Raw genomic sequence first — 17,788 nt, 5'->3', positions numbered from 1 at the left:
AAAGTGTGAGGCCCTGGAAGAGAAACAGAAAAGTCCCAGAAAGAATAAAAACGTGCTGGAAACCAGGAGAAAGTGGATTCTTCTGAGAGGAGAGGAGCTCCAGCAACAGATGTCCAGGCACAATTCTAGGTTCGGTTCGATCATTTCACAAGAATTGCGTTTGGACAATCAGCAGCTAGAGCTCAAAAACACAGAAAAGATGAAGGGTTTCAGTCAGATTATCAGGAGGGATGAAGCTTCTCCAATTAAAAGCCGCTAATTAGCTCCGATTTCTGTGACTAATCCTGAGAAACACACCTTCCTTCATTCATTCATTCAACTCCTGTTTTCCGCCATATCTGCACCTGTTCGGTCTCATCTGTCCTCCAGCTCCAGCAACCATCCGGTTCCTTCCTTCAAGCTCCAAAAAATTCAAAATTTATAAAATAAAAAAAGGCTCCAGTAAGCTCCAGGGTCTGGCAGCGGGACTCCGGGGGCAAAGCGGCCGAGGATGGGAGCAGGAGAGGCGGGTAAGGAGGCTGGAGGCTCCCGGGGACGGCCGGTTCTCCTCCTCCGGCGCTGCGGCTCTTTTTCTGGGGCTCCTCCGACAATGAGCGCCGCCGGTGTCACGGAGCCGTGGAAGTGGAGCCGCCGCGCTCCTGGTACTGAGACTTGAATAGAACACGCACGACACGCAGCGTGGGGGGCTCGTGATGAATGTCCATTGTTAGGAGGAGGAGGAGGAGGAGAGGAGATGAATCCAGGAGCAGCTGGAGATGAAACCTCTTAAAGAAACAAGCTCCGCTTTCTGGACACAAGAACAGCTCTGTAGCTGTCCATGACGTCCTGCTCTAAACAACAACAGTAAACAACAGTAAACAACAGTAAACAAAGGAGGCGAAAGGCTCTGACACCTACAGAAAATAAAAACACAACTGAGTTCTTGTTTAACATAAAAATGAGCTCCAGACTGAGGAAAAAATGACTAAGCATTAAATAAACAAATAAAATGATTTAGTTGTTGTTATTTTTGATTAAAAATAATTATTGAAATCGAAAAAATTGTATTTAAAAACAAATTATTATTTGTATTATTATTTTAAATGTAACACAGCTTGAAAAAACTTTTAAAATAAACTAATTTAACAATATTAAATTCCTAAAATCTTAGTAAAATATATGTTTATGACTTTAAGCGATTAAATAAAATAGAAACTGGTTAAAAAAAGAGTGAAAAATGCTAATATATTATCAAAAACTGATTTTAAACATTAGAGCCTTAGTTAATTAAAAATAAGATCTATTTAATCTTATTTGCTGTTATTTTTTCCAGTATTTGTATGGATGATTAATTTAAACAACTTAAAAATTGTTAAAATTCTATATAATTTATTTTCGTGCTTCAGTTAATAAAAAAATGTAGAAATTGGTCCAACAAACACAAAAATACAAAAACATATAACCTTAATTCTTAAAAAAGCTTAATTAAGCTTATTTACAGTGAGAAACCTGATTAAAGGTGTATAAATACATTTAAAAGGTACAGAACTGAATTCTAAGGAAATAAATGACTGTAAGCATTAAATAAACTAATAAAAAGGATTTATTTGTTGTTATTTTGGTTAAAAAGAATTATTTAAATCAAAAAAGTTGTAATTTCAAATTAAATTATTTTTGAAAAATTAACAAAGCCTTAAAAATATTTTTTAAATAAAAATTAAAAAGAATTATTTTTATGACTTTAATTGATTAAAACAATACAAACAAGTAAAAACTTTATTTAAAAAAATTACTAAACTTTCATTGAGCTTATTTACAGTGATTATTTTCTAATAACATATTAACAATTCCTCATGAATATAAATATATTAGAAAATACAGATTTTTTTTCAAATTTATTTGATAATCATTTGATAATTCAGTTTGCTAATATCTTGGTAGGAAATAATAAATATCATTTCATTATTTGTTTATGAGTTGCATTATTTCATGAATAAATTTTTATTCAGTTTATCTACAGTGATTAATCTATATAAATAGTAAATATTATCAAAAACTGATTAAAACATTTAGAACCTTAATTAATTCAAAACTAAAAATAAATTATGTAAATAAATATAGAAATTAATTTAATTTAATTAATTTTAAAAACTGTCAAAATTGGTCCTAAAAAACAAGCAAAAATCATATAAGCTTAATTATTTTTATTTTTTTAATAAGTTTATTTCCAGCAAGAAATCCATACAAATAAAAAACGTTTTAAATCTTAGTAAAAATATAAATGTAGTTTCTATGACTTTAATTCCAATATAAAACTTAATTTAGCTGATTTAGTGTGATTAAACTTCATTGAATATGCATAAATACATTTAAAAAGTACAGAAGCTTTACTCTGATACGAGTAAAAACATAAATTAAATTATTATTTAATTAAAATGTAAAATAAAATGATTTATTTCAATAATTTAAAATGATTAAAACATCTAATAAAGCTTATTTACAGTGAATAAACCAGATTACAGTAACAGTAAACAACAGTAAACAAAGGAAGCACAAAATCTCTGACACCTGCAACTAAAAAAGTGAGAAAAAAATATGGATTTGATTATGTGATTGTATTTTATTTAAAATGAAATTATTAAAAAAAAATTAACAGAGCATCATTTACTAGGATTAAACCCTATAAACATATAAATACATTTAAAATGTAGAACATTTGTTTAAAAACTGGAAAATCATCACCTTAATTTATTCAAAAATAAAATGTAATTAAGCCTTTTTTTACACGGATTAATTTGCATAAATATGAAATTATTTTTATTTCTTATTAAACATTACATGAATAAATAAATTATTTTATTATTAGTTTTAAAATGTTCAAATATTAGTGAAACAATATTTAAGTTTATTTATAGTGATTAAACCAGATTAAATGGGCTGTCAAGAAAAACTTCTTTTTCTAGATATTTCTGAATAACAATTTACAACAATTTTCTTTTTGCAGTAGTGGTAGAATCATTGAATATGAATATAATCCACAAAAATAAAGGCCAGAACTGAAGTTTTAATGTCAAAACCTGCTTTTATTAAACTTAAAAGTCACTCTGGGTTTCCTGTGATGATCTGAATGTTTGATAAGAAACTTTAGAGATAAAAAAAAAGCAAAAATGTTTCTTGAAATGACCGATAAATGTGGATTTAGCAGGTTTGTGTCGTCCTGTTGTTAAATATGAAAGAAATCCACAGAACTAAAGGACAAAACTGAAAGATGAGATGAGATGAAATAAGATAAAGCTAAACAAGAGATGAGATGAGACACGGTAAAGATAATACAGAGATTAAATGAGATTTTAAAAATGAGATGAAATAAGGTAAAGATAAATATGAGATGAGAGAAGATACGATAAAGATAAGATACAGATGACATGAAATAAGATCAAGATAGATGTACACATCAGAACAGTAAAATCAATCCTTAAAACAACTGGTAAATGGCGGAACAGCATGTCTGTTGCACTCTCATAAGGTAGAATTGCAGAATATGAATGTAATCCATAGAAATAAAAGTTTTAGTGTGATTTTTTGCTTTTATTCACCAATATTTGCCTAAAAAAGTGTCACTGGATTTCCTCACACCTGAAAGAAGAAATAAAAAGGAGATAGTTAACCCAAAAGAAGATATAAAATGAAATATTATACCCAAAAGAAGACATAAAAATGAAATATTACACCTGGAAAAAGAGATAAAACTGAAATATTATACCTGAAAGAAGAGATGAAACTGAAATATTACACCTGGAAAAAGAGATAAGAATGAAATATTACATCTGGAAAACGAGATAAAAGTGAAATATTACACCCAAAAGAAGAGATACAATGAAATATTACACCTGAAAGAAGGCATAAAATGAAATATTACACCTGAAGAAGGAGATAAAATGAAATATGACACCTGAAAGAAGAGATAAAATGAAATATTACACCTGAAAGAAGACATAAAATGAAATATTACACCCGAAGGTGATAACATGAAATATTACACTCGAAATAAGAGATAAAGTGAAATATTATATCCAAAAGAAGAGATATAAATGAATTATACCCGAAAGAAGAGATCAAACGAAATATTATACCCAAAAAGAGATAAGAATGAAATATTACACCTGAAAGAAAAGATAGAAATAAAATATTTTACCTGAAAGAAAAGATAATGTGAAATATTACACTGAAAAAAGAGATAAAATTAAATATTATACCTAAAAGAAGATAAAATGAATATTAAACAAAGGAAGAGATAAAATAAAATATTAGGAGTGAAAAAAGTGATAAAAATGAAATATTATACCAGAAAGAAGAGATAAAATTTAAATATTATACTATAATAATCAGAATGCTCCAGAAGTGTTTTTTTCAGATAAACCAGTACATTTTAACTTAAAAACAGCCAGTAAACTGTTCTTCCAGCCTGTTTATGTCGTCCTGTTGCTTTGCTTGCGGAAACAACCAGCTGAGGGGTTAAAGGATAAATTACCCAGCAGGCTTTGCCTCCGGGGCGATGGCGGACACCTTCTCTCGTCACATCTCTGGGTTCAGAGTCAACGTTTGGCCGTCTGGATGCTCATTTGCCTCTTAAAGGGCCCCGCTGCTGCCTTTTCACAGCCCTGTAGGAATAATTTAGCGCTGGAGGCCCGAGATGGCAGCAGATTACGACTGTGAAAGGGGAGATGGACGCTTTATTAATGCTGCCTCATCGGAAGGAAAAGGGAGGCCTGGATTCACTGTAACACTGCAAACATTCAGTCTGCTCTGGAGGAAAAAGAAGAAGAAAAAAACAAGATAAAGGAAGGAAAGGACGCTCAGATTCACCACAGGTCTCTGCTGCAGTGACACAGGAAGAGAAAAAACACATTAAAGTCAACATTAACTCACTGTTTGCTGCTCAGAGTCCCTGCAGGAATATAATGGAACGTCAGAGAGGAAAAGAACCAATCAGAGCCTTTGTTAATCAATATAGGATGAAATATGAGGTTAATAAATGTAAAGAAAACAATTAATTATCAACCTGTTTGTATTGATGTATTATAGATTCTACAAGTCAATAGAAGCGAAATGTATTATAAAATAAAATACATAAAAATATCTGGATATCACCATGAAGCATGGACAGGATTTTACAGTTATTAAATCCATGTCTATATTATTAAGATGAGATGAGATAAAGATAAAAATGAGATGAGAAAATACAATATGAAGATGAGAGGAGATAAAAAGAGATAAAGATAATATATTATGTAATATAAAGATCAAGTTTGAGATGAGATAGTGATGACATGAGATGAAGTCAGATAAAGATGAGATAAGATAAAGATAAATATGAGATCAGATGAGAAAATATAATATAGAGATGAGAAAAGAAGAGATAAGAAGAAACAAAGATAACATTTAGATCAAGATTAAGATGAGATAACGACAAGATGACATGAAGTCAGATAAGGATGAGATGAGATTAGTTGAGATATAGATGAGATGAGATATGATAATATATTATAAAGGTAAAAATTGAGATGAGATAAAGATAAATAAAAAGATGAGATAAAATCATCAAAAGATAAGATACAATGACGAGATGAAATAAGATGAGATAAGATAAAGATAGAGATGAGACGAGACACAGATAAAGATGAGATGAGATGAGATAAGATGAGAAAATATAATATAAAAATGAGAAGAGATATGAAGAGATATAGATAATATAATGTATAATCTGAGATGAGGTGAAGTCATAAAGATGAGATGAGATTAAATGATATATAGATGAGATGAGATAATATATTATAAAGGTAAAGACTGAGATGAGATAAGATGAGATGAGATAGTGTAAAGATGATATAATCTAAAGATACGATGCAATGAGATGAGATGAAATCAGATGAGAAAAGATAAAGATAGAGATGATACACAGATAAAGATGAGATGAAATAAGATAAAGATGAGATAAGATGAAATAAGACACGACAAGGTAAGATAAAATAAGATGAGACAAGAGATAAGATGAAATAAGAAAAAGATGAGATGAAATAAGATGAGATGAAATAAGATAAAGACAAGATGAGATACGATAAGATAATGTTGAGATAAGATGAGATAAAGACAAGATGAGATAAGATCAAATTAGATGAGATGAGATGAGATGAGAGTTCTCTAGGTTCCTTCATGTCAGCGTGACATCAAATCATCTCAGAAAATCATAGAACGAAACTAAAATCTTGTTAAAATATCTGCAGATGTTTGGTGTCCTGTTCCTTTAAGACATGAGGGGAGTTAGCTCAGACTCTCATTTCAAACAGCTGAAACTGGACTTAATATAAGCCCAAGTAAAACCCAAGTACTACCTAATTTTGTAGTTAAAGTACCTGAAGGAGAAGTCCTCTTTATCACTGTTTGGGTTTTTCACATCAGTGTTGTGTTGCTGCTTCCTTAATGTCAAACTGTGTCAAGCTGCTTTAAAAGAGTTTTCAGGTTGAACTGCAGGCTGAGTTTCCACACAGCAGAGAGGATGGGTTTGTAGAAGTTTGTAGAAAGGACAACAGGAAAATATCTAGAATATGAGGAAACAAAACAATCTGAGAGAGACTGAAAATGGTATTAACAAGACACAAAACATCAAAAATGACACACAAAATGAACACAAAGAGACAAAACTGCTCCAAAGATGCAGTAAATGACTAAAATGAGACACAAAATGGTAAAAATAAGACAGAAAAGCGCAGACAACAAAAGAATCTGAGAGGAAAATCCAACCTACTGGATGAATAAAATAAATGCAGCATGGCTCAGAATCAGTGAACAGAGGAGCAAGTTGTTGGAGATACATTCAGCATGGAGAAACATCTTTCTACAGATGAGCAGAGGCTCAAAACTGGACTAAATATCATCCAAAGTGACAAAAATTTTGTCCACAACTACTGAAATTGTCCATAATAACTTAAAAAAATGTCATTTGGAGCCAGTTTCAAGTAATTTTGGGTTGTTTTTTAAAGTAAGTTTCAAGTTATTTCAGACACGTCTTGTGTAATTTTGGACAATTTCATGTTACTTTGGAAAAGCTTCAAATTGTTTTGGACAATTTTACACTGAGAGTAAAATCAAAGCTACTGGATCAATAAAATAAATGCAGCATGGCTCAGAAACAGTGAACAGAGGAGCAAGTTGTTGGAGATACATTCAGCATGGTGAAACATCTACAGATGGGTTGTAGAACCAACTTTCATGGGAATCTCTTCAGTAGATGTGGAGATATTTAGAGCTTTGACCACTAAATATTGATGGGAGCTTTAAAAAGAAGAAGCTTCCCACCGCCGGCCGAGTCGGGGGGTTTGTGTTTAGTGGGGAAGACCCCCCACTGGGTCAGAGGGGAGGTTTCATTCCTGAATAAATTGAGGGTTTTTCTCTAAAAGGTGTCCAGCTGACCTCTGACCTGCTGGCCAAAGGAAAGTCATTGAAGCCTCCTAAAGCCGGCCGGAGCAGGAGGAGGCTGGGAACGAGTCCGAGGGCTCCGGCCGGGGTCACGGCACCCAGAGATGGGAGGTTCCTGGAGGCCGAAGCCCCTTTCAGCTCCGTCCTCCTCCTCTCCAGGTCCACCAGTGTGTCCCGGCAGCAGGACAGAAGGCCTCAAACAAACCTGAACAATGTTCGGGCCCTTTTGTTTCTGCTCTGCCTTTCTTCTCCGGCCCTCCATCGCAATCTACTGGCCTCCTTTGTATTGATTTCCCTCATTCAGCGGCCTCTTTCTGCTGTTTTATATGCTCTTTTCTGGCTTCCCCCCCTCCTCCTCCGGTATTCTGTGCAGTGTGAGAAGGAAAAGCGCCTCTTGACGGGATGCGTCTCATTAAAGAGACGCCTAATTGATGAAGAGTGTAATTAGTGTGACAATCGGAAGGAAGAAATCAATATGTTTCTGAGCCTGAAAGAGCCAAAAAGATGACAAACCGAGCTCCGAGTAAAGAGCTTTTTGTGTTAGCGGTGCCTCCAGTTCTTGACTCGGACGAACTAAATAAGATATTTATCCTCCCAGGCCTGCAGGAGAGCAAAAGAATGAATAATTCACACCTTTCAGACATAGAAACTTTGACTTTCTAACCAAACTGAGCACAAAATGCAAGATATCTATCATATATTAAGAAAAGCTACATTTACAGTCAATTTAACACCAAACATGCAGCTAAAACCACCAAATACAATAAAATGTATCAAATGAACAGAAAGTTTTCGAACTCTGTTAATGCTGGAGCTCATTTAACACAATTTATCACATTTATTACCAAAAAAACTTTGGATTTAACTCCAAAAACTACAAGAAAACCTAAAAGTTCTGACAGTTTCGTTAAAAAAGCTAAACCGGTGTTCAAAGAAAGTGGAAATGATGTACTTTTTTGCAATTGCAAATTACATTAAATACCAGCAATAATGGTAGAAATGCATACATATTCCACTTATAGCATCTATAACATACATTTCTCTACATTTATTACCACAAAAACTTTTGATTTAACTCCTAAAACTAAAAGAAAACCTCAGAATCCTGTTGGTTTTCTGTTAAAGAGTCATATTAGTAGTCAAAGAAGGCAAGAATTTCTCATTTATGAACCTTTTTCAGTGGTGTGTTACATTTAAGACCACCATAGTAGTCTTCATAGTAGAAATAGAAGTAAAAGATGTATTAATGCAACTAATATTCAATAGGTGGTTTCAAAGTAGTCCAGAATGAGCATTTACACCCTGTAAATCTGATATTTATGGTTAAAATATTAGCAGAAGTTGCTCCAGTTTATTATTTTTAATGGACAAAGTTGAAATATTAACAATAACTCTGGTTATTTGGACAATAATTACCTTCTTTGAATGAAAGTGTATCTCAGAGAGGTTCATTTAAGGCTCTATAGATAATAAATTAGATTTTGTAATTAATTATGTGATATATTTAGGTCAAATATGGTGCATTCATGGTCCCCTGAGGATGAATCCTATTTCTTACTGTTCCTGTAGTGCCACCAACAGATCAACATCTCTCAACACCAACTTCATGGATTGGTGCAGAAACTGTTAGAGCCATTCATGATGCTCAGAAGATGAACCCTGCTGAGTTTGGTGATCATCTGACTTTTCCTCTGGCGCCACCATGAGGTTGCAGCCAAGTTAAATAGCCTAAAACATCTAAATCTACCGACACTGTTCCGTAGATAAACTTACATTTTAACTTCTGGTGAATTTTCCAGGTGTTAAGTCAAGTTTCTCTGCTTTTATATTTATATGCCTTTATTTTTATCTACTTGTTTTTATGGGACGTCTTTTTATTGCTTATAAAAGTTTTATTGCTTTTATTGTGCAAACTTCCCCGCTGTGGGATTAATAAAGGCTTATCCTCTCTTAATATTGTATTATTGTATTTATTAATGCGTTTAATTTCAGCTTATTTATTTACATAGATAGAACGTACATTAAAAACACAACCTGAGTTGACCAAACTGCTGTAAAATCCATTAGTAAAACAAAATAAAATGGTACAAAACACTGAAACAGGCAGAAAAGGACGGAAAGTTGTTGAAAATAAAAGAAAATAAGAAATATTAAGACCAGTGGAAGCAACCAAAGCAATTAAAAACCATCTATGTAGTGAGGTTTATCTTGTATTTTCTAAAAAGTTGTTCCAAAGCTTTACAACTGCTAGCTTGTATGTTTTGTCTTAGCTTTGGTCTCTACAACTGGATAAGCTCGAGTTTTCAGAGATTCTTGTTATTTCATGCATTTAGAAAAGATTTTGCAAGTTATTAACTGTGTTTTCTCTGCAGCTTCAGTGTTTTAGGTTTTGTTTGTTCTTCACTAGTCTGTTTTGTCTTCACCCTCAGCCCGACTGGTCCTCCCTGAACCTGGTTCTGCTAAAGGTTTCTATATGTCCAAAGGTACTTCTTCCTTTTCTTTACTGTCACCAATGAGCTGCTTAAAGTGAATCTTTGTATTAATAGTTTTTTTCGCTTTATTTCACTTCGACTGGTCGAGGCAGATGTCTGCCCGTCCTGAACCTGGTTCTGAAGAAGGTTTCTACATGTTAAAAGGTGAATCTTTAGGTTAAGTGGGTTTTCAACATAAAATTTTCAAAAACACATTTAAAAAAGCATATTTTTCCAAACAGGCAAATCAAGTTTGTTCTTTTGCAAAAAGCAAGTGTAAGATGTTTTACCATTAACTAAAAATATCATTATTATTTAGAAATATTTACAAGATTCTTACAGTAGTTGACTCTTCCACTATTCCATCATTTTTCTATGGGATTTTTTTTTTTTTTTTTTTAACATTGCTCCAACGATGCCTATTTTTAGCCCATTTTGATCAATAAAACCTCATCAGATTATTTAAACTCTCGGTTATTTATGTTGGTCGTGACTTCAGGGAGTTGAGCTCCACATAAGTAAACAATCCTCTTAATTTTAATCCAAACTGATGCTCTGAAATCTTCAATTTGCATAAGAATCCAACATTTTTTCCCACCGTTTGTGTATGGTAAACTGTCACATCTGTCAATAACTCGTCTCTACAAGGTCGAGCTGTCCACACAACTTTATTGAAATCAGTTCCCAACTTTCTGAGTGAAAACATATTTAAATATTCACATAAAGTCTCAGTCTTTCAATGTTTTTTTCTCTTGTTTTGAGTCTTTTTCCTGCCACTTAAAAGGTGAGTTTTCACTTCAGAGAATAAACATCTGGTTCATGTTTCCTCCTTGAAGCAGCAGCAGGTTCTTCAGCGCTGGAGGCCGAGCTCTGCTTCCTCTTCGGTGCTGCTAGTCCGCCCCCTGCTGGTGAGGAGGGGAACTGGGCGTCCTGCTGGGAGACCTGAGACAGGATGAGGTCCACACTCTGAACCAGAACCTGGTCCAGAACCTTCATCTCCTCGGAGGTGAACCGGCTCAGGACGTGACGCTCCACCGACGTTTTCCCCGTCGGCCGACCGATTCCGACCCGAAGTCTGAGCATCACCTGCAGGACGACGACGAATTAACGTCATTTAGCTGCAATCTGGACGTCTGGGCGGCTTTTATTCCCAATGCAAACATACAAAACATGGATTTCTCTTTTGTTTTGGTGGTTTAATTGCAGACTTTTAGCAGTAAGGACCACATTTTCCCTCGAAGATTTAGTTTAATCGATATTCTGCAGTTTTATTCATGCAGTTAATTTAGAATTTGTGCCTCTGTTTGTCTAACAAGTATATAATAATATCAGCTTTAGCACCTTTTAAAAACAGTTTACAAAGAGAAATAGAGTTAAACACAGTAAAAGGTTTTCAAAATACCACATAAAATAAGAAAAGAACTGAAAATATCACATCCAAGTTAGAAAAAATGGGAATTGGAGGGTAAAACCGTAAAAACGAGCTAAAAATGACACTATTAGTTATTAAAAAATGATGTAAGAGAATAAAATGAACACTAAAATAAATAAAATGTTAACAATCAACAAAAAAAATCACATAAAAGCAAGCCGATAGAATGTGTTTAAGAAGTGATTTTAAAGTATTTTCATTAAAAAAGAAAAAAGGGTATTTTATGATCGATGACCTTTAAAAAACAAAACAGTGCTTTACAGTAAAAACACACAATAAAAGTGGTAAAAAACAGAATTTAAGAAATACATGTGGTAAAATAATTTAAAGAAATACAGAAATTGAGAAAAATGAAACGATAAAAATGAGATTTTTGTGTATATTCATGGTGTAATCAACAATTTAGTGGATGCAGATAAACTCACGTGATAAATAACGACAGGATTACTAAAAAAAAGTATAAATACTTGTTTTGTTTGAATATATATATATATATATATATATAGATAGATAGATAGATAGATAGATAGATAGATAGATAGATAGATAGATAGATAGATAGATAGATAGATAGATAGATAGATAGATAGATAGATAGACAGACAGACAGACAGACAGACAGACAGACAGACAGACAGACAGATAGATAGATAGATAGATAGATAGATAGATATATCGAGTTTTGATGTCAAATTCCTGCCTAAAAGTGCCCAAAAAATCAGTTCTAAGTTAATTTTATTTGCTCAATAACCGAAAAATATAAATCAAACAATAAACTATAACAAAATCAGACCAAAAAAATGGTTAAAATATGCATTTTTTTGTAAAGAATCCTGCGTTAGCAGGTACTTACGTCAGTTTGAAGACAGTCTACACAGGATCGAACTCCGTTATGACCTCTGTGAAGAACAAGAAATTAGGTTTGAAGTAAATCAGACAAACTTTTCTTTCATAGCAATCAAACTCCATTTTAATTTGTAGCTGTTATCGACCGTTTAGAGACATATTTTTTTAAATATTTAAAGTTGTATTGTAGCACTTTTACATGTAAATAAATGATTTTAACACAACTAAATCTCTGTATTTCCCAGGAAACTATAAATATAAATCTGGTTTATGAAGTGATTTTGATGCTCGAGATAAAAATGAAACATCAGAGGAAGTACTATTCAGAAAAAAACATCAAATAAATGCATAAACTGTGTTGATGTAATGGAGACAAAAAAAGCATTTTGAATTTGAGCGCATAAATGATCAGTGATGGCATTATTTTATTATAATTTAGATTTTTTTGCTAAAATTCACTCGTATTTTGGTCGTTTACTGTTAAACCACATTAGTGAGTATTTTTATTTCCTCTGTGTGAACCAGCGCCACCTGCAGGAAACCTGTTGGCTCATAATCACTGCATTTAAAACTTTATTGATAGAAAATCTAAATTTTTTTAGACCTTTAAACTGTAGATTTCCCCCCAAATAATGTATGGAATAGACGTTAGACTGGTTCTAATGTTAAAATACGTCGTAATAAACCACTTCCAAAGACGTCCTCTGGTGAAAATCTGTTCCTTTCCTTTGCTAATATGTCCATGTGGTGGTTTTTATCGTCTAAAAGACACATCGTGAGCTCGATAAACAGCTAGCGGTGTATAAAACTGGTTCATTTATGGCTAAATTCATTACCACATACGTAGACGTGACGTCAGAGTCAATAAAAAACACCAACCGGGCGCTTCCTCCATGTTTGACGGCGATTTTCCCCAGAGGTTTGTCGAGCTCGTCGTGGACCAGAAGGATGTCTTCAGGCTTGACGCCAAATTTACCAGCTGGACAGAAACACAAACAGTTGAAATTAAACTTGATCAGTCACTGTTTTGACACAGTTTAGGAGATTTAGCGCTAAACTCTGATGTTGTTTGACGCTTTTACAGCACTGGAAGGTTAGGAGTGTTGCAGGAGCAGTGGGAGCAGAGTATCACTGCACAAGGAGGCTACTTTGACGTAAATATGGCATGTTTTAGTAGATTTAGCATTTATTACAGATGGTATTTGGCATTTAGGGCTACTAGGGAGAATTGTAAGTGTTGCAGGAGCACTTGGAGCAGAGTATCACCGCACAAGGAGGCTACTTTGACGTAAATGAGGCACTAATTAGGAGATTCAGTGCTTATAAAAGATGGTGCTCGACATACAACGCTACTAAGAACTGTTACTAGTGATGCAGGAGCTCTAGGAGCAGAGTACTGATGTAAATCTGGCACGTTTTATTAGATTTAGTGCTTATTACAGATGGTGCTGGACATGTAGGGCTACTAGGGAGCGTTACAAGTGTTGCAGGAGCACTGGGAGCAGGGAGATGACTTTGACGGGTAAGGTGGCCAGATTTAAAACAGGTTTTTGCTTCTTTTGTGTACAGATTTTTAATTTTTTGACCCCACATTGTGATATGTCCAGCCGAGAGTTGTCATTACATCCACATGCTGCTAAAACTGAGTGGTTTGTTAGTCAGAAAGAAGACGATCAGATGTTTTCATTCTGCCGTTTCTCTTTTTTTTCTGTTTTTGTTTGACCGTGAACTCTTTGAAATCCAAACTCATCAGGTTCTCAGCAGCACTTTTCTCTGAGAAACTCACAATTAGCTGTGACATTAACTGTATTTGTGTTTTTATTTTCATGTCACCACATCTTTGGAATCTCAGTTTATTCTATCCGAACAGATTCTATTTGAGGTTTAATTGTTTGATTTCAGAATGTTGTAATGCTTTTTCTTCGTCTAGTAGAGGACTCTAAAAGTCTGTGATACTGATTTTATAAGTACAGATGATGGGTAAATCAGAAATACTTTACTGATTCCTGACGGGAAATTGATTACAGTTGCTCCCGTTCAAGTCTTAGAAGTTTAAGCTTTACAAAAAAAAAAAAAAAAAAAAAGATAAACACAAGTAGAAAACTACAAAATAAAAATGTAAGTACAGTTTAACAAATAGCAATGGAGTTGTTATTTCTTGTGGTGCTGGAAACAATCTAATAAATAACAGTACACTTGGAAATAATCAAAAGCTACAAGGATTCAGAAGCAATAAAAAAAGCTTTCACACCTAAAATAAGAAACTTTTTACTGTTTTTACAATTAAATTAAAGCAGATTAGTGGCTGGAAGGTGGATCACTCGTATCCAGGCAGACTAAAAACACATAAACAAACATCAAACTAAACACAGTGAAGCTCACCTGCTTTGGCCACCGACACCCCGTTGACGTTCATCAGCATCCTGGGACGAAGCAGCACCACGTTGGTCTGCTGGACCTCGGACAGGATGACCTCACCCGACACGTACTTGTCGCCGCGCCAACGGTCCGCCACGCCGAGCCGGGCAGCGAGCGCTCCGAGCACCGCCATGCCGACGCTGTGTCTGGTACCGTCCATCCCCGGGTTACCCAGACCCACCACCTGATCCAACACAGGGACAGAATTACAGCTCCGGGCTCCTTTCAGACCATTATTTCATTTATTTAGTCAAATGTGGAATAAAAAATAACATTCACAATGAAGACAATATCTTCAGATGCATTTAAAATATCAGCTTAAGTTAAAATTATCTGCTAATAAAACGGAAAGGCTGGTTTAGTTTAGCATTTAAAAAAAAAAAACTGAACCACAAATCATATGAAAAGACCCAAACTGAGAGTGAAAACTGTCGTCCAGAGCATCAAATGTGAATTAATCTGCTACTGAAAATAGAGATCGACTGAGAACACACATTGAACATAAATAAAAACTTAAATATGTAAGCTTAAAACACCCAATAACATCTCACTAAACCACTTTAATCCTAACAAGCCAAACTCCATTCAAAAAAATCTCTAAATTTCAACTAGTACTGCTCATTAACAACCATACAAGCAGTTACACTAAAGCAGTACAGATTACTTCATCATACAGCACAAAGAAGAACTTAATACTATGAGAAGTATGTCGCATTAAAAAGCAGCTACGATGGACTCCAAAAATGTGTTAAAATGTTTATTATGGGATGGATACTTTCACCAAACTCACAAAAAAAGATTTTTGAATGGAGTTTGGTGGAATATAAACTGATTTATGGGGCTTCTTGAAATTGCAGTAGTGGTTCACAAACAATACACCCCTAAAAATAGTTGAGGTCAACTGAGAAAGTACATAAAAGTTTTAAAAAATTAAATACAAAAGATTACAACAACTAATAGAATGCCACTAAACTACTTTAATTCAAACAAGTCAAACTCCATTCAAAAAATCTCTAAATTTCAACTAGCACTACTCATTAATAACCATGTGAGCAGGTACGCTAAAGCAGTACAGTTTACTTCATTAAACTACATATAGTACTACTAAATACGACAGTTATGCCGAATTAAAAAGCAGCTACGACTGACTTCAAAAATGTGTCAAAATGTTAATTATGGGATGGATATTTTGGCCAAAACATACAAAAATGCTAAAATATCCGATTTTTACAGGGAGTTTGGTGGGATATAAACAGTTTCTATTGTTGCTTTGTAAAGTTGTAGTAATAAGTCTTGCACAAATAAGTAATATTAGTTAAAATATAACATTGACCACCTGTTTTTAGGAAAATACCGAGTGTCTTAAAACTCAAACTACATACTTTTAAAATGAAAGAAAAAACTAAAATCTGAGTATCACAAAGAAGCCGACTTGAGGAAAATATTTGCCTTATTTTTGTTTGTTTTTTTTAACTAGAAAACTCAGTTTAAAATATTATTTTCACATGCAACACAACACAACACATCTTAAACTATATATGCCTTTGAAAGTTAATTTAAAATAGCAGACATTTTATTTTATTTTTGTTTTAGTCTGCAGCTGTTTTGTGGCCAAAAATAAGTCATTGTATGCTGATTTTTACAATTTCCACATATTTTATTGAAGCTTGGATGTGGAATTTGCTGCATTCTGTACAGGTACTGTCTACTTCAGTGATTTAAGTCACTTTTTTAGCATTTATTAAGACTGACAGAGGTTTCACACATAAAAAAAAACAACTGCCTGCATGCAGTAAAAGTGTAAAAACACACAAAACAGTGATGACTTCTACTGGTAAAAAGCCAGCTTTATATGAGCAGCTCTAAACACACGTACAGTCACTGCCTTGCACTGATTGTACTGATCCACTGGCAGCAGTAACAGCTCGGTAAATACTATAGAGTACATTGTACTGGACTCTATGGCTGCTGACACACTGCAAACATTGTGCCGCCTTTAAACACTGAGCTTCCATTTATTTTTACTCGAAACAGGACACACTGGGCAGCAGAGATAAAGTGGAGACTTACACTGTAACCTTCTAAATTACACATAGAAGCTTACAACCCCTCAGTTTTATTGCACCAGAAAACAGAACAAACTCATTCAGGATTTATCAATTTTATCTGGCACTGCTCATCAACAACCATATAGCTATTTACTCTGAAGCAGTACAGATTATTTCAGTATCCTACAAAAAACTACTTAACTGAATGACAGTTATGCTGAATTAAAAAGCAGCTATTGCTGACTCAGGAAATGTCTTCAAATATAAATTATGGGATGGATTATTTCACCAAACCCACAAAAAACGCTAAATTAGCAGATGTTTGAATGGAGTCTGGTGAAATATAACCAGTGATTAGTGAGGCTTTGTAAACGTGTAGTGGTAAATTATTCACAACTATACATGAAGTAAAAGTGTAGTAGACTACGTGCAGATGCTGTGAGGTTTCACACTTACCATTTTCCGGCGGCCTTCTGTGTGTATTTCCGCCTCGATGCCCATCGTTGGTTTGAACGGTTCATATAGCAAAACTCTGTTTATAACTCTCGTCAAAAGTCGTCGCATAGTGGCAAAGTTCAAGAACTTCTTGAAAAAGTGCGACAAAGAGTGACAGAATTTACCTAAACTAGTCTCTTTGTTCATTCGGCTCGTAAAATTAACCAATTGCTGTTGAAAATAAGTCAGATTTTAGACATTTTTACAGGAATTGTATCGAGCTAAAGCAACATTTGTTTTGAGATGCTAGCAGTTAGCTTGCTTTAGCTCGCCGTCTAACTCAACACAGCGACAGACAGTTAAGAAAAGCTACAAAATATTCCGATACAACCTCTACTAACGTATAACAGCGGGCAAGTTAGAAAAAAAAATATTATTTTAAAGAAACATTCCTAGTTTTTTATCGTATTAGGTGACATTAGCTCGTCCTCCTTCCATGTTTTTAGCCCGGAAGTCAACGAGTGCTAACAAGACAACAGCTTTAGCTCCGCGGGCTGCAGCGCCTCCTGTGTGGGAGACCGATAACTGCACCCAGTAGGAGGAAATATAATGTACCGGTAGGTTTTATTAAGCGTCATGCTGGGCCTAAAATGTTAAAGTTAGGAGGCCGAAAAAACTTTCTT

At 34.1% G+C, this 17,788-nt stretch overlaps 1 protein-coding gene across 1 annotated transcript; it reads right to left on the bottom strand.

The window, feature by feature from the left end:
• Nucleotides 1–10,578: 10,578 nt before the first annotated feature.
• Nucleotides 10,579–17,635, bottom strand: ptrh1 (peptidyl-tRNA hydrolase 1 homolog). Its single transcript, XM_023294354.3, has 5 exons — nucleotides 17,127–17,635; nucleotides 14,587–14,806; nucleotides 13,084–13,183; nucleotides 12,212–12,257; nucleotides 10,579–11,012 (listed from the first exon to the last, which is right to left on the bottom strand). Exons 1-5 carry the CDS (start codon nucleotides 17,310–17,312, stop codon nucleotides 10,719–10,721), a joined length of 846 nt encoding a protein of 281 aa, XP_023150122.1. The 5' UTR covers nucleotides 17,313–17,635; the 3' UTR covers nucleotides 10,579–10,718.
• Between the last annotated feature and the right edge of the window lie 153 nt (nucleotides 17,636–17,788).

Source organism: Amphiprion ocellaris, chromosome 6, assembly GCF_022539595.1.
Source record: "Amphiprion ocellaris isolate individual 3 ecotype Okinawa chromosome 6, ASM2253959v1, whole genome shotgun sequence".
NCBI lineage: Eukaryota > Metazoa > Chordata > Actinopteri > Pomacentridae > Amphiprion > Amphiprion ocellaris.
The sequence above is the reverse complement of the archived record's forward strand: the minus strand, read 5'-3'. Positions and strand labels throughout refer to the sequence as shown.

What these genes read in the sequence shown, in the direction of transcription:
- ptrh1 (XM_023294354.3), bottom strand. Translation starts at nt 17,312, where the DNA reads ATGAACAAAGAGACTAGTTTAGGTAAATTCTGTCACTCTTTGTCGCAC. An exon ending in GGTGTCGGTGGCCAAAGCAG is followed by an intron (nt 13,184 to 14,586) that starts GTGAGCTTCACT and finishes GTTTCTGTCCAG; the next exon opens with CTGGTAAATTTGGCGTCAAG. An exon ending in TAGACTGTCTTCAAACTGAC is followed by an intron (nt 11,013 to 12,211) that starts GTAAGTACCTGC and finishes GTCGTCCTGCAG; the next exon opens with GTGATGCTCAGACTTCGGGT.